The sequence below is a fragment of the Phasianus colchicus genome, chromosome 16, assembly GCF_987193195.1.
Source record: "Phasianus colchicus chromosome 16, bPhaCol1.hap1.1, whole genome shotgun sequence".
NCBI classification, from domain to species: Eukaryota; Metazoa; Chordata; class Aves; order Galliformes; family Phasianidae; genus Phasianus; species Phasianus colchicus.
The window spans coordinates 13,198,492-13,222,274 of NC_143451.1; the positions used below are offsets into that span (position 1 = coordinate 13,198,492).

Sequence of the window (23,783 nt, forward strand, 5' to 3'; positions counted from 1 at the left end):
TTGCCCTATGGTAGTTAAAAATTATGCAGCTATTCCTGGGCTCTGTAGATGAAATTTTAATTTAACTTTAGAACTCAGACCCCTTGAATAGTCTGTTCTTACAGTATCAGCATACGTGTCAATATTCGAGAGTTGTGTTATCTTAAAGATCATAAGGTTGATGCTTTAAATGCTTTAGCCCAAAATGAAATATAAATTAACTTTTTCCCCTATTTAACCATTGTGAGAGTATTTTTTTTTTCTCTAAAGGAGGAAATTTCTTCTTAAGTACACATTGAAGTAATAAACATGATTTAAAAATGAATGATGAGCTCTTCCTAAACACAAACAGTACTGACAATCTGTGGGTGCTTTTCACTTTGGAATGAGAGTAACTTCAGATTATTAGTAGTTCTTGAGGATAGTTATGTTTTCCAGGAGGAAATTTGAACTTGAAGAATCACTTGAATGGAATTCCTTGTCCTGCACCAAGGAGAGCTGCTGTGCTGGGAGAAATCGCTAGGGATGTGACCAATAAGGAGGGAAAGCTAAACCTAACTTGTCTAGTTGTCTGGAGATCAAATGCTCCATTGGGGTGATAGCCTGGGGAGCTGAAAGGGTCTTCGGTGCCCACAGCAATGAATGACATGAAATACAGCTGCTTGAGTCCTGGGACATCAGAGCTTGTTTTGAGCTGACCTCCCATTAAAGGACTTGAAAAGACAGCTTCTTTGAGCCAGCTCGTCCAACTTGATTAGATTGTATCTGGAGCTTGATTGAATTTGTGGACAAGATTATGAAAAGCACCATGACTGTCAATGAGGTGAGCTGGCTTTTGAGGGAGAGCTCTCTTTGTATCCCAGAGGTAGTGCTTGTGAGGTCAGTTATGGCTATGGGATTGTCTTGACTTCAGCTGCAGGTTCAGCATTCTTGCTGTTATGCCATCAGTCTTACAAACACATGGGCTGTCTGGGACTTGTTTCCTGAACGTTATGTTTGCATTACTGTAGGACAGGCTTCAGTCTGTCCTGAAACAGGAGTTTTTTTTCTATCTTGGCTGTTAGCAAAGTGGTCTTAGATCTTGGGATTATGGGAAAAGCTTTGATCACCAAGCACAGAAACAAAAATAGGTATGCTTGGTAGGTTGGAGTTGTTTGCTGTGCTTCGTTTCTTCAGCAGGTCAGATTTGATAGGTAACAACTCTGGATAGCCTACTTAAATAACAATCTCAATATTTGTGAAGTGGATCTGAGTCAGACTTCCATCTGAGGATGTGAGGATTTTACAGACTCTTGTAAGATGAGAGGAAAACCTTAATACCTATTTTCTTAGAATCATAGAATGGCCTGGGCTGAAAAGGACCACAATGATCATCTAGTTTCAACTAGATGCTATGTGCATCCTCACCCAGGATGAACGATTGCTAAGGTTTAGAGGCAGCTATGCTGCCTACAGCTGTGGGGCTGCACCAGTGTGTGTGGGGGGTGAGGCAGCACTGTGAGAGCCTGCCCATGCTGTGTCCTGGGCATCTTCTCTTGCCCAACATCCAGCAGTGATGGTGGAGAAAGGCAGAATAATGTCCAACACACTGCTACACGGCTGCAGCTGTAAATGTGGAAAGCAATACTCTGAGGGGAGATCCCACTCATGGAAACTATGCTTCGTACCTCTTTTCTGTGGCAGTAAAAGCAAGCTGATGCAGAAATAACAGCAATTTCCAAGCCTGAGAATGGTGCACCTGTAAATGACTGTAAACCTTTTTTTGCTAAAGCTTTAAATAACCGAGAAATCTAATATTTAGCTGTCTGCTTATCAAGTGTCTCCACACCTCATTTGGTTGTACTGAACTCAAAGAAGCTAACAAAAGATGCGACAGACTTTCAAATGGAATTGTACTCTTGGTCCCTAAAAATTTTTTTAAATGGTTCTGTACTTTTCTCTGGAAAGGAAGTGTGTGGGGAAGGTGCTGTATTTATTTTTCTTTGGTTGACGTCTTTTATTTTGTAAATGTTAGTGTGGTCTCAGACTGTGGTCCCAGAGCCCTTTCTGTAGAGAAGCCAAGATTGGTTTGCTTTCCTGTTGTGACTCTTTTCTCCTTTGCTTTCTTAAGTTAATGGAGTGCAACACCTACAAGCACAGCACTGATGCTCGTGCTGCTTTTGAGGAGTATTAACACCTTCTGGGTGCCAGCACCTCTCCGACCTGCCAGACACCAGCACGACTGCACGTCTCACCCCATGCCTGTGCCTGCAGTTGTCTTCCCACTGAGCCACGGAATGAAGCAGAACCTAGGATTGCCTTATAGTGGTGTGATTACCCCGCACAGGCCCTGCCCTTCTCTTCTCGAGGTGCTGCTGCTTTGCTGTCTCTCCCTGATTGACCTCTGCTGGGGGCAGTGATCGATGCGTGCGGAGTTGCAGCGCTGAGGCAGTCGGTGCCTGTGCCTGTCACGCTCTGCTGTGAGCTGGCAGCATCCCAGCCCCGGGCTCATTGCTGTGCAGCTCTGGGAGGCAGCAGCCAACGCTGAGCGTGAGCATCAGTGCACTCAGCTCACCAGATAATTCCTGAGGTGCCTTTCTTCCAGTCTGAAGCGTGCAATTCCTCTGCTGCTTCTTGCCTCCTTCCCTCTACCTCTCCTTTCCATCCCCCTCTGCTGCCTCATGTTGTTGTTTTGAGCGTTCACGCTGTTGAGTCTCCTGTTTGGTCTCGGATGGAGCTGACTGCATTTATCACACCCACAGAGCGACCGCCTCCGCTCAGCGGTGCGTGGGGGGAGAGCTGTCACCTTCTGGTGCTTCGTGACCGTGTCAGGTGGGGTAGGTCACGCAGCTGGAGGCAAACAAGCTGAAAATAGCCCTAAAATGGGGTCATCAGCCATTTTGTGTGCAGATGCTCTCCGCCAGCGTGGCATGCTGTGTAACTGCGAGATGATTTGGGGCCCCTGTGCAGGGGAGTTGTTGACTGAGGAAGCCCACTGAGGTGGCTGGAGGTCCTGGGACCATTCCACCTGGAGAGGAGGTAATGGCACAGGGCTGGATCCATAGCAGTATTCTCATACTTGAAGGAGAGCTAGGAGAAGACGGGGTCAAACTGTTCTCCAGGGTGCATGGCAAGAAGATGGTGAAGCACTCAGAGGGTGGTGAGGCACTGGAACAGGTTGCCTGAAGAGGTTGTGGATGCCCCATCCCTGGAGGCATTTAAGGCCAGGCTGGATGTGGCTCTGGGCAGCCTGGTCTGCTGGTTGGTGACCCTGCAACATAGCTGGGGGTTGAAACTAGATGATCATTGTGGTCCTTTTCAACCCAGGCCGTTCTATGATTTGATGATGGAGCAGTGGCCAGGAGTTATTGGGAAATGGCAGCTTTGGTTGCTTACAGTTTTTCCATGGTGCTGTAGCAGGGACTGAGGGAAGGTTGGAAAGCCAAGCCTTTGAGACACTTGAAACTTGCCTGGACAAGACTCAGATCAGCTTCATCCATCTATGAAATCAGCCCTACTTTTAGCAGCAGGTTGGACTACAGTGACCTCCAGAGGTCTCTTCCAGCCTATTGTTCTCTGCTGCTTTACGGGACCCATGAAATCGAGGTTTCTCTCTGCAATTTTGTAGCAGTGACGTGTTGACCTAGTGGAGTGAACACTATAAAACTGGAGCCTTAAATATGTGCATTTAACATTTATGGGAATTAATCTTTTAGGACTCGGTGGCGCCTGTATTTAAGTTACAGGGAAAGCAGACCAGACAGCTCTGAATGCTGCTTTCCCCTTTTCCCTGGGGTGCCAAGTTAAGGTTGAACGGTACTTCATCTTCCAGTTATCCCCACTCCCCATTAGTGTGATCTCTGTTTATAAGGTATACCTTCCATTCAGGTACTCTTTCAAAAAAGTATTGACTCATGTCAAGAGCAGCATATAAAGTCATTTTTATTTTAACTAATAAAGTTCAGTGGTATGCAAGTAGATTCCAAACTGTAATGAGAAGCTAACCAGCAGCTTCCTCCACTCTCTGGGATCCCTGGAGGTTACTGGAGCAGCGCACTGCCCCAGTTTCTTGTTTGCATGGTGTCTGGATTTGCTTCTTTGGTTTGGTGTTTTCAGTGTGGCTCTTGGTAAGCTGGTCTGAGGCTGGTAGGCTGCTGTGTGCAGAGCCAGCATCTGACAAATGACTTTAGGAGGGGAAAGCAACCTAAGTAGCTTAATAGGATTTAGTTCTGTCTACACTGTCCTGCCAGAGCATGTTATAAACCACTTTAGTGGGATTCCTTCTTTAAATATAACCATGACATCAGCGTGGGCAGAAAACCTCCATAAGAGCTCTGGGAACTCTCCTGTAAAATCAATCTCAAAATGCAGTTGAGAAGAATGAATGAATGCCTGTGCTGCAGGACTCGAGGTCTGGGAGCGATGCTATCTGTGAGCAGGATGGGAGGATCTCTGAAGGAGAGTGTATTAGTTTACCTTCAAAGCACTTTGATTTCTAGTGTCAATGATGCATTTGTTGGGGAAAGCAGCTAACAAGAAATCCTGTAGGACAAAGTGGTACAAATACTTCTTCTAACTGCTGTAATTACTGGTGCAGCAACATATTTGACCATCCTTACATTTTCCCAGGACTTGGTGGTGGAGGAAGGAAGTTAAGTGGGGCACACTGGTCTCTAAGCATGTGAGAGAAGCCTGGCTTTGCTGAGTTGAGAGGGAACCGTTTCCCCTCTCCTCCCAGATGCCACTGGAAAATGAAGAAACAGCGAAGAGGTGCTGAGATCTGAAGCTGCCAAGTGAGATGCCCTCTGTAATTCATTTGGTGGCACTGGATTTCACTTGTAACTGCACAGCTTTTTAATCTGTATGCATGCTTACTCTTGCCCTGTTCTCAGGAATGGTGTTTGGGATACGAATTGAAGAAGCACTGGTCCACTGTTCATAGCACAGCAGTGTATTAGTATTAAGTGGGGAGGTTGGTGGCCCTGCCTGTGTGAGGGGGTTGGAGATTCATCATCCTTGAGGTCCCTTCCAACCCGGGCCATTCTGTGATTCTGTCATGGAGCAGTGGTGTGGCAGAGCTGGACATGCAGACCACTTGGCAGAATGCTGCTCCTAAAGCAGCAGCATCGTTCTGCACCCAGTTGCTGAGTGGCCCATCTGCAGCTCCACAGCTTCACAGCAAAAGCTGTGAAGAAAGCATCACTGCTCAAATAGCTTTTCTCTTCAGCACAGCTACCAGAGGCCCTCATCCCTTCTCAGTGCTGGCGGGGAGCCTGCGTGAGGCCTTTCTTTGCACTGTGCTTCCCGTGCACGGGCTGCAGAGAAGTGGTTAATGGGGCTGCTGCCCATGTCAGTGGTGCAGGAGCAAAGGCTCCAGCTGTGACTGCGGTGGGTCTTGGCTGGCGTGGAGGTTTTTTTGATCTGCTTCCTCTCTTAGTCTCTCTATGGTATTTTTTGTTCCTGGGTTTGAAGGTTCCCAATAGTGAATATTGGTTGTCTTTGTCCTGGAAGGTTTTTTTGAGAGGTTTTTTTAATCCTCCTTTAATAAAAGGGGGAAAACAAAACAAAACAAAAAAACCAAACCCACAAACAAAACCAAGGAAGACGCAGTGTGAAAATGCTTCCTGCGCATGAATTGGGTTTCTCTTGGGGGAGTAAAATTCGCTGCTTATGCTGAGGGAAGAGATTTCCTTTTTATTTTTTCCTTTTAACCCCAGTGCTGTAGTCTTTGAAGAGGAAGTTTTGGAGTGAATTTAGGGTGAGAAGTGCAGCCATTATCACTGCCAGTCTGCATGTTGGTGTTGTTTGTTCAGGCAGGTCAGCTCAGGTCTGCAGCACATAAATGGGTCGGAGGACTGCATCCCTCCCAGTTCATAGAGGAAATCTCCAGCCCCATGGGAGACTGCCATGTCCAATCCTTCACGGCTCCTCCTCGTGGCCAATGTGCTGCCTTAAAGCTGGCTTCACGTAGGATTTATGTCATAAGGACAGCTAGCAATAGCACAATGGTTTGGGACTTTGTTGAAATGCTTAAGACGGTGGAAATGTTGATACGGTTGGGTTTACTGTGTGCAGCAGTGGATGTATGGCAAAAACAAAACACTAAAATATAAATGGGATTAAAATGGTGCCTGCAGAGGTGCTGCCATGCACAATTTTCTGGGCAAGATATCATTCTGCAGATGATTGAGGAACACTACCCTACTGGCACAGCAGTGATCCTGTTATCTATGTTTGTCTTAAATATTTTCTTCTCTCTTGGGTTTCTACATAGTTCTTGTGTTCCTGCGGTACAGTTGGAATGCTTCTACAATCCCTCTGATTGCAAGGAGTACAAATTCATTGCTTCCAATTAAAAAGTGCTTAGTGTTCTTTGCAGATCAGCTCTGAGCCTTGCCACAAAACCACTGCTCTACCCTGGGCAGTCTCCTTAAAAATGAGCTCATCTGGTTAGATGCTGGAATATGCTATTTACACACATTACTTGAGAACAAAGGAAGTGCAGCTGCTTTTCTCATGCCCCTACGGCATCACTTCTCCCCATAGTGAGTGAGCTTCCTTACCTGTTTGTGTCCCATTAGTGGGCTTTATGAAATTATTTGGAGGTGGAAGACTGCAAGTGATGTCCCTGAGGAGGTGGGATGCCCTGCAGGGTCCGACAGTGGAAAAGTGTGGAAGGCAACCTGCCTGACTTTCTGTAACTGCTTCAATCCAAGAGCAGTTGTTTAAAAAAAAAAAAAAAAAAATCTGTTAAAACAAACTTCTTTCATATGGGCATTCTGGAGGCAAATTAGGAAAGTCAGTGTTTTTATTTTAACTCTTGGGGCACTTAGGAAGTGGCCACACTTGATCTGTTTTTCCCTGCTTGGATATGTTTGCAAATCACGAGATGCGTGGAGAAGATGCCAGCACTGTATGAAAAGAAGAATGCTTGTACTGTATGTCTGTGCATGCTCTGTATGCAGCTGGATGTATATGCTATTTGTTCAAGGTTTTCCAAAAACTTCTTAACTAGTGTGTGTGATATCGAACCACTGAAGACAATCCAGCAAATGAAAAATAATGTGGGATGATGACGGAAGCAACTGTGTTATCTACAGCTGTCACACCTTTGGAAACTGCTGTCCGTGATGCTGGGATGAACTTATCCCACTGATGGGTTGGTGTTCTGTTGGGTGAAGTTTCCACAGCTGAGAAAAGTTTTTTTATTTTCTGTTCTGCTTAGGTGTGGTTCTCATTTCCACTGTCCTTCCCCAGTGCTTTGCATTTCCACTTCCAAACAGAAAAGGTGTGTTTAAGCCTTTTTCAGGGCTGGTTGGTGTCTGACTGCTGCAGGGTAGGGTATGGTAGGTGCTGGGCTGCTCCTGCTTGGGAAACCCTAGCTGAGAGCTGAGTGTTTGAGCCCTAGTGGCTGATGCTCTCTGGTTTGCTTAGCTGTTTTAAGAGAGGATTAAGCAGGCCAAGTAGTACTGCTGTGATCCTAAATATGGCTTTTAATTTAAACCAGCGCTATGTCATTCCCTATTCAGTCCTGGAAAGAACAGGCTTTGGGTCCTGAAGAGGAACAGGGTAGTAGAAGGGGGTGCATGTAACTGTCTTTACCAAAATGTAGGCAGAGCTCTTACAATTCAGAGGAGCTGTATGAATGCTTGGGTTTCAAACTGTATCTCGTAAGAAATAGCAGGAGTTCGTAGCGTGCAATAGAACACAAATGCCTTACAGATGGGGTTATGAAAGAAAATCCTTGAGACTGGTGTTGCCTATGTATGGTCAGCACAGACAGGTAGCAAATGTGGTGTCCAAACACTTTGCCTGATAGTGAGCAAGGGTAGGCACGTATGAGGTTTTTCCCCTCTAAATGAAATGCATTGTCTGAGAGTCCACGTTGTAGAAGGGGGAAGGGAGAAAAAAAAAAGGAGGGAAATTGGATTAAGTCACTGGGCTTCAGGCCTAAGCATTTCCTGCCTTTTTTAAAATATACCAGTGCTGCTAAGGTCACGTGCTGAGCTGTGCAAGCAAACCCCAGCCCGTGGCTGCGTGCAACAGGCAGCTTGGCAGTGCTGCATCTCTCCTTCAGGGAGTTCCAAGCAGGAGAGAGTGGAGCCCAGCTCCCGCAGCAGGGCTGGGGATGGGGAATTGTCTTGGCATGGGAATTTATACAGCACTTGGGCTTGAGCCAGGTAATGCAGGCAGTACTTGCTTATCCCTGAGTTTGAGAAGCATTAAATTCATACTGCCTTTATAGCACAGAGTTTCTTTCCATTATCCACTTTACTGGAAAATTACCTTGTGAGGAGATTGGATTTTAAGACTTTAATGGATGATACAGCTTTCTAAGCAAGGAAATGAAGTTGCTTTTAAAAGACTGAGTATAGGGACCACTGTTGGGCAGGATGGTGTGAGCTCATCCCATGTGGGAAAGGAACAGTGGTGGAATTATGCAGGTCTGGCATGGGTGAGCTGGACAAGTGTGTGCATCGGCTGTGCAGGAGAGACCCATTGAACTCTTGCAGTGTTCCCTTTGGAGCCCTTCACCTTCCCAATATTTATTTGATCTTTGTCTTTAAACAAAGCTAATAGGCTTAACTTCATCCAGCTGGGAATGATAGGAAAAAGTAAACTTCTAAAGCTGAAGTTCCCGAAGGAGTTTCTTACACGTTTTGCTGGTCTGGGATTTGGGGCAAAGACTTGCATTGAACACCAGTGCATCCATGGCTTTTTTTTTTTTTTTGAGGCCTGCAAGGGAATCTGCAGAATCCCCAGGAAGGAAATCCGCCTTTTCAGCGAGAATGCTCATTTGACAAGCTGCCAGTTCTGAGCTAAGCCTCATTTAATAAAGATTTAGTCTGTGGGGACCTGTCAGTGGAAACTGAATTTGGTGAGAGTGTCTCATTCTTTTCATCACTGTAGTGCAGAGAGGCTTTCAGCCAGCATTATGGAGAAACTAGGGATAAGAACATCCAGTTTGGAGGACCCCCTTACCTCTGGGAATGGTTCCTTGCTGTGTAAGATGGAGGTTGCTGAGTTAGTAACAGCTAAGGGAATAAAAGGATTGTTATTTGACTTCAACCCACTAGAATGCCAGCGTTCACTGCTGATTAGCATGGATTAGATCTGCATTCGTGGGCAGGAAAAAAAATCCAACCCCATTGTTAAGCAGATCCTTTCTACTTAATGCTCTCCATCTCTCTTCGGGTTGTGAGGTGAGATGCTGTGCTGAATTCTAGCACCTGCCACCATGTAACCCATGGGAGCTGAGGTGTCTTAGATGTACCTGCACTATAAACTGTGAAACCACAGCTCTCAACCAACCAAACTCTGGTGCAGACTGCAGTGTGTGCTGGTTATTGCAACAAACGGTGTATCTGAAGGGCCTTGCCTTTTTGGCTTCAGCGTTGCTGGCTTCTGTGAGTTGGACCAAATATAAAGATAACATGGAAAGTCTTTAATTATGAAGTAAGAGGTCAGAATGTTAGTATGGAGGAAATGGTGATAAATTTTTAATCAACCTAGCCTTGTTCTCAGTCATTGCCTGTACAAGAGCACTTGAGAATTTAATCTGAATTAACTGGAGGAATAAATTCAAAGCAGATTAGTTAAACCACTTTAAATGCACTAAAGTGAATTAAACTGCATTGAATTAAGGCCATTCTAGTTAAACTACAGTAAATCCCTGTGTGAACACTCATTTGTAATTAAAGTGGCTTTAGTTCACAGCTCTAATTCCAATTAACTCCAGAATGCCCTTACCTGTGCAGGTTGTTTCTCAGGACAGAGGAAACCAGCCCATGTTGTTTACCCAACCTGGTTGAATAGATTTGAGCTATCTAGTCATGTTAGATGTTTCAACTGCGGATCTGTTTTAGCCTGGTTATTGCCCTCAGGTGATTTAAAAAATAAAAATAAAGAAGCATGACGTAATCCTTGGCATTTTCCTTTTTTTTCCCAGAAAGGAAAGCCTGTAGCCAAAAAAGCCAAAGGCGAAGTGTTGGCCTATATTGCTACTCCAGTGTGGACTTGCTGTTAATATATCTATCTGTAATGTACTGCGTTTCTGTACAGTGTGCTTTCCCTGGGAGATGTCTGTATAAGGAGATAAGACAGTAGAACCTGTCCTCTGTTTCCATGGTGCTCTTCCTCTCTGCCAAGGGATCCCTAATGAAGGAGAATACATCCCAGTACCGTGGGAAAAGGCTCTTCCACAGCACGTTTCCTGCCCAGCCTGGCTCTCCACTGTGTTGAATACAGTAATTGGCCTGGGAAGGCCTGTTCCCCAGGCAGAGGAGATAGGGATGGTTTAGTGCTGAGATCAGTAGTGGCTTCCATCTCCATCACCCTCCCCCCCCCTTTCCAATTAGATTCAGCGATGCATGGTTGGCTGTGTTTCCCCTTCTCTAGAGGCTGTGGGATGAATGACATCCCAAGACAGTGAAGCACCTCAGTGAACGCCACATACAACGCTTTCCATCAGAAGGGATACGAAATGAAAGTCAAGTCTCTGGACTTGCAGCAGCCCATACAGAACAAGCTGATGAGGAGTCAAAATGTGCTGCTCCTGTTGCCGGCATTACACAGAGTTTGGTTTAATAGGACATATGTACTCACAGATAAGTAATTAAGCTCTTCAGATGCTCTAAGGTCTGCAAAAAAGGTGTAGGAAGGAGAGTGGGCATGATGCTATCCCACAGAAGTTTCTTTTCTTGCTAAGAAGACTTCCGTCCTTCATGGAATAAATAGAGATGAGTGCTGCTTTGGCAGCAGCCCAGTTTGCTTCATTTGTTCTTCTGGGTGAACGTTTTTCTCTTCCCACACTCCTTTAACCTCTTATGTCTGTTTTATTATCACAGTCTTAAGTCACTGCATGGAAATCCAGAAGGAACGTTTGTTACAGATTGCGTGGAAAGCTTTCTCTTGGCAAATGCTAACTTTAAGGTAGAACTATAAAACGGTTTTCAATCTGGCAATGATTAATACAGCCCTGTTGTTGAGATGCTCAAAAGCTATAGATGTTGGATTTTCTATTTTGTCGTGTGGGTTGGAATTGCAGAGTTTAAGAGGAAATAATTGTTAAACTATTGATGGAAGATTAAAAGCAAAATGGCATGATTTTTGGGAACCACCTGAGGGCTTTCAGCGTTGGTCTCAAGTTTCTTCTTGAGGTTTTAGTGGACTTTATGACTGGTAATAAAATAGCAATGCAATCCAGAAATAACTATTGCCTCTTCCATGTGAATAGTTGTTCACTATGCCATGCTGCTGCTAATATAGTTCAGGTCAAGAAAATGAGGTAATTGGGAGCTGGATAGCTTGAAATGAGTAAAACTTCAGTTAATACACACTGATTCAAAATAATCCATGTGCTTATTCAGGATTAACTTTCTAACCCTGTGGTGGTGCCAGGATTTATTGTGCCAAGTAACCTTTGTGGCAGGGAGAGTTGGAGGTAGGAGGACTCCCTCAGCCATCACTGCTCTGTAGTCAGGTGATGAACCAGCAGCTTTTCTGGCATTGTTAGATCTCGACGCTTCTGAGAGTGTAATCCAACACTTATCTCATGTTTTATAGTGCTTCATCTTTATTTTGAGCTTCCTTCTATTAGGAAATGTACTCAGATGTACCTTGTATAGCCCTTTTCTGTTGTGCAGATTGATGCTCCCTTTCTTGACTGCATTTGCGATGGCAATTTCTCATGTGAGGACACTTCCTGCTGGGGAGGATGTAATGGAGTATCCATCCCTTAAGTGCAATTTCAGGAGCAGAAATTAGCCTTCTAGGACCAGGGAGATGAGAGAGACATTCATGTATGTAATGATGTAGATCACAGTTGGGAACTTGTGGCTGGAGAGAGCTGCAAACAGCTATTTTGTGTGGACATTTATCATCTAATAGACGTGTTGGTTGAATCTGTTTGTAGTAACAGAAGCTGTGGTCCTGGAGGCTGTGAATTGTGCTGCACTTAAGGCCAATCAGCATATATGACCTTGGGTGCAGTATCAGCACCTAAAAGTACCCTAGTGCAATGTGCGAGCTCCTGGCTCAATGGAGCTAACCAGCACAGGGGTGTTTTTGTGGGGGGAGCTTCTTGCCGTGCCCTCTATTTCCTACTGTGATGGTGCCTCTCTCTGCAAGGGAACCTAGATGTTTTCTGCCCCTTTTGGCTTCTTATTCCCATGGAGAGAGTGAATGCCATGAACCCTGGCAGCCAGTTGGAGCTGGGGAAGCTGTTAATGCTGCGGGAGGCTGCTGAGCATGATCCTGCATGAGACCAAGAGTGTTCAGGTTTCACAGTGCCTTTCCAAGCTAGCAGTGCTGCTCTTGGTTACTTCCCTGTGTACCACTGTTAGCTTTTATTTTGAAAGAGCTTCTGAACACTGTAGTTTTGTCTCCTGCCAGCCAGGCTGATACCACTTGGATTTACACTCATTTTCAGGGACTGCTCGGTCTCCACTTCTGCTATTAGTGTCAGCACGGTGGTAAAATGTTGCTCCTCCAAGTTGCCTTTGTTTTCCTGTAAGGGCAGTTCATGCATCATTTGCGATAAAGGTTCTGATAGTTCAGCAAATGTTCAAAGACGAATTGATGCTCTTTTGTGGCAAAAGGCCCAGTGCATAACTTTACATTTACTTGGGATAATGTGGCCTTGGATAACCGAGTCCCAGATTTTGTGTTGCAGGATAAAATGTCTGAGGGCTTATCCAACCTCAGCCTCCCTTTTTAAATACTGTTATTTAATCCTGAGAAGCAGGCACAGGCATATCTGCGGTTGCAACCAGGCTTTCACTGCCAGCCATTCTCTGGGTCCTAAACTGACTCATCAGTCAGAAAGATTAATAACTGCTCTGCTGGATGATTTCACTTGTTGTCATGGCACGTGTCCATTAATGGAAAACAAATATTCTCTGGAAAATGAAACACAGATCTTGGTGCACTGGCCAGCCAAGTCCTTTTGGCTAAATGCTTACATTCAGCATATGTTAAAGTGTCCCTTCGAAGTGAGGACTTCAGGTTGCTTGGTGCATAGCAATCTTTTTAGGTGTTTTTTTTTCTTTTCTTTTTTCCCCCATTTGGAGGGATCTGTTCCTCCACATCTGGAGCTGCAGTGACTTTTTTTTTTCTGATAAAGAGTCTGTGGGAGAAGCTTTTTGTGTGCTGTGCTTTCCAGCAGCAGTGCCTGCTGGTGCATGCGGGAGGGCTGAGGGTGTGAGCGAAGAAGTGCAGGCGTGCAGTGCAGGAAATCTTGGCGTTACAGCAGCCTGAAGTGTTTTAAAAAAACAACCAACGTCCCCAAGGAGCTTTGGTACGCCGAATGTGTTGGTTAATTTAGTACTGAGTGCTTGTGCATGGCAGGCCTTCAGAAGTGGGAGAACTTTGGGTCTCTGAAGGCAGCTTCCCTCTCGAAGGCCTCTCTCTGCTCAGGAACTCGAACAGCACACACCATCTGGCGTAATCATGGGAAAGGGGGATTGTGCTTTTTCCCTTCCACCCCCACTTTTTTCTCTCTCTCAAAAAACCCAAGGTTCAGTTCCTATAGGATGGAGTTTCAGCTGTTTAGTTTGGAAAAGCTGCACCTGTAGGTGCTCTGCATCCCTGGCATGGCTGCTGAGCTCCGGGTTGGTTCCTTTTGGGCTGCAAAGGCAAGAAGCACAGTACAACATGGAATATCTGTGATGCAGCAGACAGCCCTAATGAGTATGAATCTCATTATGAATGGTTGATGGGCACTACAGCCTGTAAACACTGATGTTGGCTTGGCTGGGAAGTATGTTCCAGTGTTATGTGGCCTGTGTAGCTTGCCAGGGTAATAACTCAGCTGGGAGTACCTACAGAGCAAGCTGGGGGGGAAGGAAGGGAAAGAAAAACTTTTGAAGAGGAACTTGTTACCAGTCTGGTTTAGAAGTGCTCGTAAACTTTGTTGAGGATCTTACTGCAACTGTGGCATTCCTAAGGAGGAAGAGAGGTGCTAATTAAAAAAGCCTAAACTTTTGTGTTACATCTGCTGATACGGATCTGTGCCTGCCTTTCTAATATCAGGGCAGTGATGGAAACTTAGGGCCTTTAACAATACAATATGTTGGTGTTTGTCACTGCTACCCAAGGGGTTGCCCTCAAACTCTTCTACATGAAATAACATCCTTTATTTCATTCACTCCCATGAGACAGGGTGACTGGATTTGGTGTTAGAAGTGATTTCACTTTTTATTCAACAAAGTAGTTTTGCATTTTGGGCCAGGGTTTTCTGAACACAAAACAATTGGAATGGAGTTAACCACTTGAGGTTTTCCTTTCCTCCCAGGGAATATCTGAATAGAAATAGGTGTGACAATACCTCAGCTTGTGACTACTTTGAGCTGCTGTGTCTGTAGCACCTGCATTAGTTTTGCTGTGTATTTGTAAGTGGATGGGTGGTAGATGGAGGGTTTAGCATTTATTCTAGGCCTATCTAGAATAGAAGAGTTGCATGGGCATTCTTTTTTTCTTTTTCATTCAATCTCACTCATGTATAATAAATTCCACCCCCTTTCAGACCTACTCATGCACTTGGATTTCTAATGAAGAACGCTGCATGTTTATTCATGAGGATTAAAGGACTGTACAGATAGAGGCAGCTGGCTGAACTGTTTATTTATTTTTTTCCTCTCTCTAAATCTGCTGACCTCTGATCTGGAGCAAAGAGGAAACCCTCCCTGATTGACTTTGACTGTTTTCAGACCGGGCTGGACAAAATGGCTCAGCTCCTTGTGGTTCAAAGGCAGGATGTGGCATCGCTGAGTAGAGGCAGGAGAAGGAAGTGAGGCTGCATGTCTTCTGTTTATGGCTGCTGAAAACAAAGCAAAAACCCTTACCCAACAACTGGTTTCCAGAGTTGGCCTTTAGCACTGCATTACTGCTGAGGCCTCTGGGCTCTGCTTGCAGCCTGCACTGTGGGCACAAGGCAGCCAGGGGTGACGATGGGTTTTGTTTCCCGCAGGCTCTGCTGCTGCTGGGTGGCATCGCGCTCTCCTGCCTGGCTCTGGACCTGCTCTTCCTCTTGTTCTACTCCTTCTGGCTCTGCTGCCACCACCGAAAGAGCGAAGAACACTTGAATGCCGACTGCTGCTGTACAGCATGGTGTGTCATCATTGCGACCCTGGTGTGCAGGTAAGGCTGGGAGGGATGCTCCTGTTCCATGGTGCAGGACATCCTGCGTGCTGTTTTCATATGTGGTGTGCTTGCCTGTAGTTAGTAATTGTTGGCGGTCGTTTCTCTTTCCGCTCTGTATTTGTGTGTTTTAAAGTATTTTCTTCCACTCTACCACTTGCTGAAGTGCCTAATGATTTCAGCAGAGTGAAAAGGAATAGCTAATGGCCTGCTCTTTGATACTGTGCAAGTGGTAAATCAAAGGCACTATCTCCTTGGGGGCTTAATGCTTAAGCAGAGTGGGTCCAGAGTTCAAGGAATTGTCAGGTCTAGGTGGGGATTTCCTGGTGTCCACAAAGAACGACTGTGTGGAAACTGGATTATGAAGAAAGAGGCACAGATCATTCGTTTGGGTCTGGAGGTATTAGTTTTTGACTGGATGTGGACATGTGGATGGAGCCTGTGTAAGGCATTGCTGCATTTCATCTATAGCAATGTGCAGTGGTTGTTGGTGATGCTGCCAGTGTCAGCAGTGCTTCATGTTATGACTGAACAACAGAAACTTCTGGAAGTGAGGTGAAAAGAAAAGTTGCTGAAAACAAGAGAGTTAAGAAACTGGTGGAGAACACGCACAGAAGGCATTAAAATCAGAGCTTGTTTTACACTCTGGTTTTTGGTCAACAAAGATGTAGTTCCCATTTCCTAGAAAGACAATAATAGGACATCTGAAAGCAGGAACATGCACGCAAATTTCAGGAAAGAACTTTGGATTTAATTTATTTGTACTTGAGTAGGATGAGTTCTCTGGGATCCATGGACATACGCACTGAGTGCTGAGGTTTGGAGTGGTTTTTTTGCTGTTTCCAAGCATCAGCTGCTCTAACCCAAGGTTTCAGGTGGTCTGAGTTTCCCCTTTGCAGGTTTGAGAGCTGTCCCCTATTCATGAAGGAGATAATAATGACAAGCTTGCATTTTGTCATCTCATGGCTCTTTGTAATTGCTAGTAGATCACATTCTAGATCCACCACCTTTATGGAAGCAAGCATGTTCCTTGAAGGCCATGCTTAGCTCTTTGAGGGTTATTAATGGACTTCTCTATTTACTCTTTTAAGGTATATTTGAGAGACTAGAAAACCCCTGTAGTACTGGAACAAACACAGTGTAGATATTGCATGATGTGAGTTTAGCAAGCTGAGGATGGATTTTACTATAAAGTTCAGGGCTCAGTGATTTGGAGAGCTCGTGCATTAGCAAATAATGCTGCCTTTGCACAGAGGTCTTTCTCCTGTGCTCTGCTGACTGCAAGTAAGTGCCTGGAATAGAAAGATGAACTAGAGAACAAGTCATAAAGAAGAAATCTCAACTTCAGTCACCTTTATTTTTAGTGATCTCAAGAGCTTCAACTGCATCCATTCCAATCCACTGAAAGCTCTGTGGTTCTAACCCTTTCTTACAGAAGCTGATGCTATTTATAGTTGTGTTGCTGTTACAGGTACTTGTTAGCTATTGTTATGCAGCATTCGTGTCCAAGATAGCTGCTGCAGTGTGGTAGTTCTGCTTGTTTTTAATTGTAGGCAAGGTTGAAAAGGAGGAATTCTGCATATCTCCCAAAGTGTGCGTGAGACAATTTAAGGTTGGAAGGTTGGCATTTAAATTCTGGTGATACTGATGCAATTCCCAGTCATGGCCACAAGCTGGGAAACATTTTACGCTCACTCTAAATCTAACCAATTGCTTTACATCCTTGGTGTACCATTTGTTTTAGCAAGTTTTAAATCCAGGAGTATCCTAAAAATTAAGATTCTACTGGAATCTGCGGTGATATTGCATGAATACTTGTTTTGGTCCATTTTGTTTTATAAAAGTTCTCCACTGACGTTGGTTTGTTTTGTGATAGCAGGGTGGTGCCATCTCTGAGAGCTGGAAGTGCTGCCTGAGTGCTGCTGCTCTCCTGTGGGACTGAGCTCTGTGTTCTGCCCCTCTCCCAGCAGCTGGACATGGCAGTGCTCTTGAACTGATGACTTTGGGCTGTCTGCACTCAGTGTCTGTCTGGGAATGCAAAAAGAGCTCCCAACAAGCATGGAGTATGTTCTGTGCTGGCGAAAAGTCCCAGTTAAATACCAAGAGTTAAAGATCAGTCATCTGGATATATCCTGTCCTGGCTGTGCATGGCACACAGCAGAACTGCCTGAGCAACAGATGCTGTGACGTTCCAGTGAGTGGGAATAAGGCTCTCCTGAACACCTGTCTGTGGCAGCAGGCTGACCTGCGAGGCAGCTTGTATGGCTGTTTGCAAGTGAACAAAGGTAGCTTGGATGCTCAAGCAGCCAGAGGATCCAGACAGGCTGGTCTGGTCTGTTCAAGTTCCATGAAGTGGACTATTGGCTTCCTAGCTGAAAACTAGTTAACTCTATTTGAGCCCAGCCATGCCTAATACATGCTTATCTAAGTTGTGGGTGATCCCTGAGGGCTGTTTGTGAATCCTTCTGAGTACTGCATCACTGTGCATCACCGTTTCCTAATGACTCTGTATTTCCTGCTGAGCAAAGGGGGATGCTGAGCCAGCAGGAAGGCAGAACTGGTTAACTGGAGTTCTCCAGCAAACTGTCTCCCTGGTGAGTCTTCCCAATTGCTTGAACCATAAAGCTGGAGGAAGGACTTGCCTAGATTATTCCTTGAACTGAGTTCATTTCTAGTCCTTAGTAATTTCCATCAGCTTCTGTGTATGGGGAGTTGTCATCTCATATAAATCATCTCATCCTCAAGTACCTGTAGGTCACAGTAATGCTCCCAGAAGGAAGCTCTGCTCTGAAGGCAGGTAGGAAGCTTCCTGGAGAGAATACCTAAAAGAAATGGGTACAAATAGGTGGTGAAATCTTGCTTTCTCAAGTGCCAGTAATAGCACTTTCCCTTGGTGCTAAAGTGCAAGGTGGTAATTAGACAGACAAATTAACATTCCTCCTGAGAACATGAAGTCTAAAAAGGGCTCTCCTTATGAAGTTCCTGTAATTAAAGCTGACTTGGTGTAGTTAGATTATTCATTTCTAAAGATGTGATGTGAATGGCTAGTGCTCATCTTTTCAGACTGGTGATTGAACATCCACAGGGGTTTTCACTGTGTGTAGCGTGTGTTAAGACTGGAAGATCTCTACAGCAGCAGGCATGAATATGTTCTCCCTGTCAGATTAATGCTCTGCTGTTCATATATACCTTGTGTAATCCATAAAACATTTTTTTTGTGGGTGACATTGCAAAGTAATTTGGAATTGCGGTTGATTTCTTTTTCTTGTCTCTTTATCATGGCATGTCCTAAGCTCACACAGCTCTTGCATGCAAATAATAGGAAGGCTGTGTCCTCAGGGAAATTCTGCTGTGAGCTTTTCAGGAAAACAGGGAAATGTGTGTTTTTTTTCTGCAGAATTGAATTTCTTGGGCCTTGCTGTAAAGCAGTGCTGAAGTGTATGTATGCAACATGAAGTAATTGAAATCATACTCTGTTTTACATCATGATGTCATACATCTGTATGAATTTGTAAAAGTCACAGCCTGCTGCCGTTCTCTCATCGCTTAACCCTTTAAAGAACTGTTATGGTACATAGGCAATAGGAATGAGAGTGTTAATCTCAGAAATGCACATTTTTCTCATATTAATGTGTACAGGTTTCCTGAAACTTAGTGAAATGAGCAAGCCAAGCAGCAGGAACTGTTTCTTAAATGACTCATAAAAGCTTGCAGGATGGATTTTCAGATTCTTATTTGAAAGATGCTATTGAGCAGGAAGACAGAGAGGTAGGGGTGGTGGGAGGAGCAGGGGACTGACACAAGTAAGTCTGGGAGGAAGAACTGGGGGTGGGATGATGAAGAATTGGGAGGTGATGTGTATGTGTGTGTTGGGGAGAGGAGCGCAACAGGAACAAGAATAGCAGGAGCAGAGATGACTTTCTTACACAAGTGTTGAAAATGTGTTGGAGTCGTATCTTCCGTAGGGTGCTAGGGTGGAAAAAGAGCTTTGTCATTCAGGATTGCTGGTCTTGTGTCCGTGCTGCGTGACAGAAATGCAGGCATTGGGTGATGATTTTCTCATGCAAAAGGTATCTGCTATCGCTGAGGCTGCAGAACCTTCCAGGGTTTGTGTATGGAAATGTGATCTGTCTTGGCCTCAAGGGCTTATGCTGTTGGGTCACAATAAGTATATCTGTTTTTACTTTAAAAGACTGAGCTCCAATGAAAGAGAGCCCCCGTTTCTTTTTAATCAAATAAAAATACAGTTAAAAACGAGTGCAAATCCTTAAATCTGCTTTAAACAATAGCAGCTTTTACCTGTGTGTGTATGTGTAGGCAGGGATTTGAAACAACTGTTGGATGTAGGTGAGGCCAAATGCTTACAGAAAGCTAAATATCAGCAGTTCCCCATTGCCTGGCTTTTCCTAGCACGGTGTGAGGGCAGTGCTGACTTTTGCTGGGCAGTAATGTGGTAATTAATCTTGCATGTAGACTCTAGTGAATGTATGGCATGCGTGTTAATATTTGAATTAAATGCCTTTTATCCCCAGTTCCTGTTGCTGCAGTGTTGTCTTATAGGAGTCATGGCTGTGACTAACTGGCTGTGGGCAGCTGAAGTTGGTAATGCAGGGCTGGGCAGAAAGCCTGTGAGGATGGCTGCTGGGCAGTGCTGCCTCTGCTTTGGCAGAGTCTCAAGTCAGTTCCTGTGATGGGTAGCACTGCATGCCTAGCACTTCTGAGTACACTGGCTGAGGTACCTACCTGTATCATGGACAAAATGATTGCAACCTGCTGCTTCTGAGCCTCTTCCACCAAACTGTGCTGCTGTGCTGGAATACCAAGAACCAAGCAGTGGGGTTCAGCCTGTGCTGAAAGAATAGCGTTCTGGTAACTGGAATGGGATGAATAAAATCGCTTACAATTTAAAGGGTCTGAATCTGCATATTCAGTGTCAGGAATGTCCCGGGTTTTGTTTGGTTGTAAAAGCAGCTGCTGAAGTTTTCTGCTGCTCTGGACAACAGAATGGTTTGTCTGAGTTTGTTGGCTCTGATACAAGACTAGGGAAATTCAAGCTAGAAGTTTGTAATCGCAGTGATGAGATGCTGAGTTGCCTTATCCTAAACATAATTTAGATTCTGAGATGTGTCTATTTTTCAGAAGTGGGGGAATGTTGGTTTCTTGTTTTTGTTTGTTTCTGTTTTCTTAATCCCCATCACCTGCAGTATGAAGCTGCCACCAGGGAGCAAAGCAGAAGACTTTTTTCTCTTTCATTATTGGCATCATTGGCATTATGAAAATATTTGAGGAAAAGTGTTTATGAAGAAAGACTCCATTCTTGTATTAACACCAAATATTAAGAGGGGGACAAGGCACGGGCAGGAAGGCTGGGTGCTGTGTTCCTGCAGGAGAGGAGTGACAGCTGAAGCAGTGGTTTGGACTGCAGGCTGGTGTATGTGTCAGAGCAATGCTGGGCAAGTGACTGTCAGCTAGGCAAAGCCCACCCTGGCCTGTGTGGGTTCATTTCCCATCTGGGTGGTGGTGGTGCTGGTGACCCTTCCTGTTAAAACAAAGGCACTATGCTTACCCTGAAAGCTGTTGTCTCGCTTGCTTCCTTCCTCTTGCATATCTCCTTCAAACCACCTCTGTAAGTGCTGTGCTGTAACACAAAGTTATTGTGAAGAAACTGTTTAATCCAGGAAATCTTTAATCTATACAAAAAAAAAAAACCCACCCACACAAAAAAAACCAAAACCTGTCCTCCACCCTCAGCACCACCACTGCCTTCCTTTCTTGTAGCCCAATCTTAGCGTCTTGAGATTCCAGAAAAGTGTCTGAATACTCTGAAGCCAAACGTGAGATGAGAACAGGAAATTGGTGTCTTGATTGACTTTCCCCTGAGTTTAGTTATATGATCCCTTCACAAGTGTTTTCTTCCCCTGTTATTAAGGGGAAAAAAAAGGGCTTGGGGAATGGTGAGTTCCTGCAGTGATGCCTTAATAAAAAGGTGTTGCTGACTTGCCTGGTTGTAACTCATCCACAGGATCTTCTTCCTAAAGTAAGGTTTAAGCTAATATGGCTTACTTCATAATTAGAGTGGACTAATGTGTGTGGACAGTTACAGCAAATCAGCTGATAGGTGGTAATTTGCTAAACAGCTGGAGTTGAATTGTCCATGAGCTTGAAATTCACTTGCTTAAAAATAAATAAGCTTTTTGGCCCAGTAAGTTATTAAGCTTTACTTCCCAATTATCTAAATCAATACAACACAAATGCTTCTGATGGGAAGATAAATTAAGAAATAAGTCTGAACATCTACTATCAGACTGTGGAAAAGACATGGAAAATGGATCTAGAAGATCCACCACTGTGGACAAGTATCACTGCAAGCTCTATATATTCTTTTCTTAAAAATATAATGAAACAATCTGTATTTCATGTCCAGAGAAGGCTTGGGTTTGGTGGCATAGCAATGGCAGCACCCATTCCTCTTGCAGAAGCCACTGGAGGGCAGCTTGACTGGCTGGATTCCTACTTGCCCGTGTCTAGGGCTGAGCTCTCTAATGGTTCTTTAACAGATTTCCAGTATTGACCATAAGTGAAATATACATACTGAGAAGGGATGGTTTGTCATGTGTACTGTATAGGCAGTTATTGGCTGCATGGGAAGTGAGCACAGATATTTACAGGGGATTTTTTGTGTGCAGTTACTGGGGAGCATAACTACCTCCAGCTGCTCTTTGTGGAGGTGTGCAGCATCCCCTTCTGTCAAAGTCTCTGATGTGACTATGAAAGAACTAATGTGACTTCCCTGTAGAGATAAGCAGTGCCTTATATCTCTGCCTTTTAGCTTTAACTAAAACTTTCTAACTTTTTTGCATTTTTTTCTCTGCAGTGCTGGGATCGCTGTTGGCTTCTATGGGAATGGAGAGACAAGTGATGGCATCCACAGGCTGACGTACTCCCTGCGCCATGCAAACCGCACTGTGGCAGGTGTCCAAGACCGGGTGAGCATGAAAGCAAAGGGGTGGTGTGGGAATGGGCAGCCTCAGCACTTCTCTTGAATCTGGCTGTGCGTGCATCTCTGCCTTTTTTTTGCTAGCTTCTGAGCTTAGAGATGTGCTAAAATTTCCATTAATGGAGCGATGCTTTCTTCAGCTCTTCTAAAAATATCAAAGCAAACACAGCTCGTTAAATGAAGTCTTCTCTTAGCAATTGTGCCTGTTTTAAAAGCAGCTTCTGATCAGCTCTATTCCATGGATGTGGAGGCAGGCCAAGGCAGGCAAGTCTGTTAGCAAAAAGGATCACTTTAGCACAATTGGTTGTTCCTGTGTTACATCAAACTTCATTAGCTCTTTCTGCAACCCTGACGGCTACTAACCTCTTTAATCTCATGGCACGGTAACCTTCAGCAGATGTCCTTCTGCTAGACTTGATTGCAGTCATTTTAACCTGTTTTAGGAGTAAGGTGAATATCTCGTTTGGGGAAAATTGCATTCCCAGCCTTAGTGGCTGTGTTCTGGGTTTGTGCAGTTCTGCTGTTTATCTTGAAATGGAAAATAGCACTTAAACTACATTAAAGCAGAGATACAGAACTATTTGCTTATGGGTGGGGTTTGAAAGGTAAGCAGTCTGAGCCTCTTCAGACAGAATAACTGGAATCTGTCCATAATTTGCTAATAAGGGTGAATTCTTTTACTTCCTTGACTTCTCATCCTTTTCCTTTGCCATACTATAGGTATTAGATACCACAGTGGCCCTGAACCAAACGGCAGAGCCAAACTTGCTCATCCTGGAGGAGATGTTTGCAAAGCAGACAGACCACTTGCATGTTATCCAGAAACTGCAAAGTCTCTTGGATGATCTGGTCAGGCAAACAACTGAGATCCCCTTCTGGAAGAATGAAGAGCTGTCTCTGGAGGAGCTGGCAATTCAGATTGACCTCTACGACTGGTACAGGTGTGCAGCACCCTGTTAGTATAGTGACTGTGGTATTTGTTTTGCAAAAGTGATGTGTTGTGTGTGTCCTGTGGGGCTGAGCCAAAGGCTGTACATTCCTGTAGGTGCTCTTGGTTCACTCAGCTGACTTCATTATACAGCAAAACTGCATTCAGTTTAAATCAAAATGCGTGACAGCAACTTTTTTCTTAAGAGTGTTGATTACTAGCTGAAGGGAAACATATTTTGAATGTAAAAGATTGGTTGCTTGTGCCCTAATACTAGGGAGAGAAGTTGTATGGCACATTAACTTGAATAAAGTAGGAATGTAAACTTGTTCCACATGTTAACATCACACACTATCATTTCTTTTTATTAAAGTTATTGAATAAAAGATAACACCAACTGTATTTCACAAAAGGAAACCTTTGTCCACACCTTTGAATCAACTGAAGCATTTCTAACAAACATGTAGTAAGTTCAGGAAGCTGCAGTGCTGCTTCTTTACCTGATGGTATGCAGCAGCATGTGGTTTTTGTACTAGAATGAGGTTAGTGGTCTTTCTTCTCAATAACTGTGTATGCTAATCATGTTGTTTAAATGCATTTGCCTCCCTGGACTCTTGACACAGCAAATAGCCAGTGACCTCTGAAAATTAATAATTAGCAGCGGCTGTTCAAAGAAAACAAGGGCTGAGTTTTTCTTTTTGTTTTTCCCCATGAGAAATTCGGACTACTTGAACTGTCCCTTTCATACATCAGTTTTCCTTT

The 23,783-nt window shown here is 44.4% G+C and overlaps 1 protein-coding gene across 2 annotated transcripts in view; it reads left to right on the top strand.

Annotated features, from left to right (window-relative positions):
• The window catches only part of TTYH3 (tweety family member 3), a 65,202-nt gene that overhangs the window by 18,832 nt on the left and 22,587 nt on the right, over positions 1-23,783 (top strand). For both annotated transcript variants that reach the window (XM_031606570.2, XM_031606571.2), the window contains exons 2-4: positions 14,927-15,096; positions 21,971-22,082; positions 22,814-23,034. In XM_031606570.2, the coding sequence (XP_031462430.2) occupies positions 14,927-15,096; positions 21,971-22,082; positions 22,814-23,034 (503 nt within the window). The remainder of the gene's footprint in view (positions 1-14,926; positions 15,097-21,970; positions 22,083-22,813; positions 23,035-23,783) is intronic.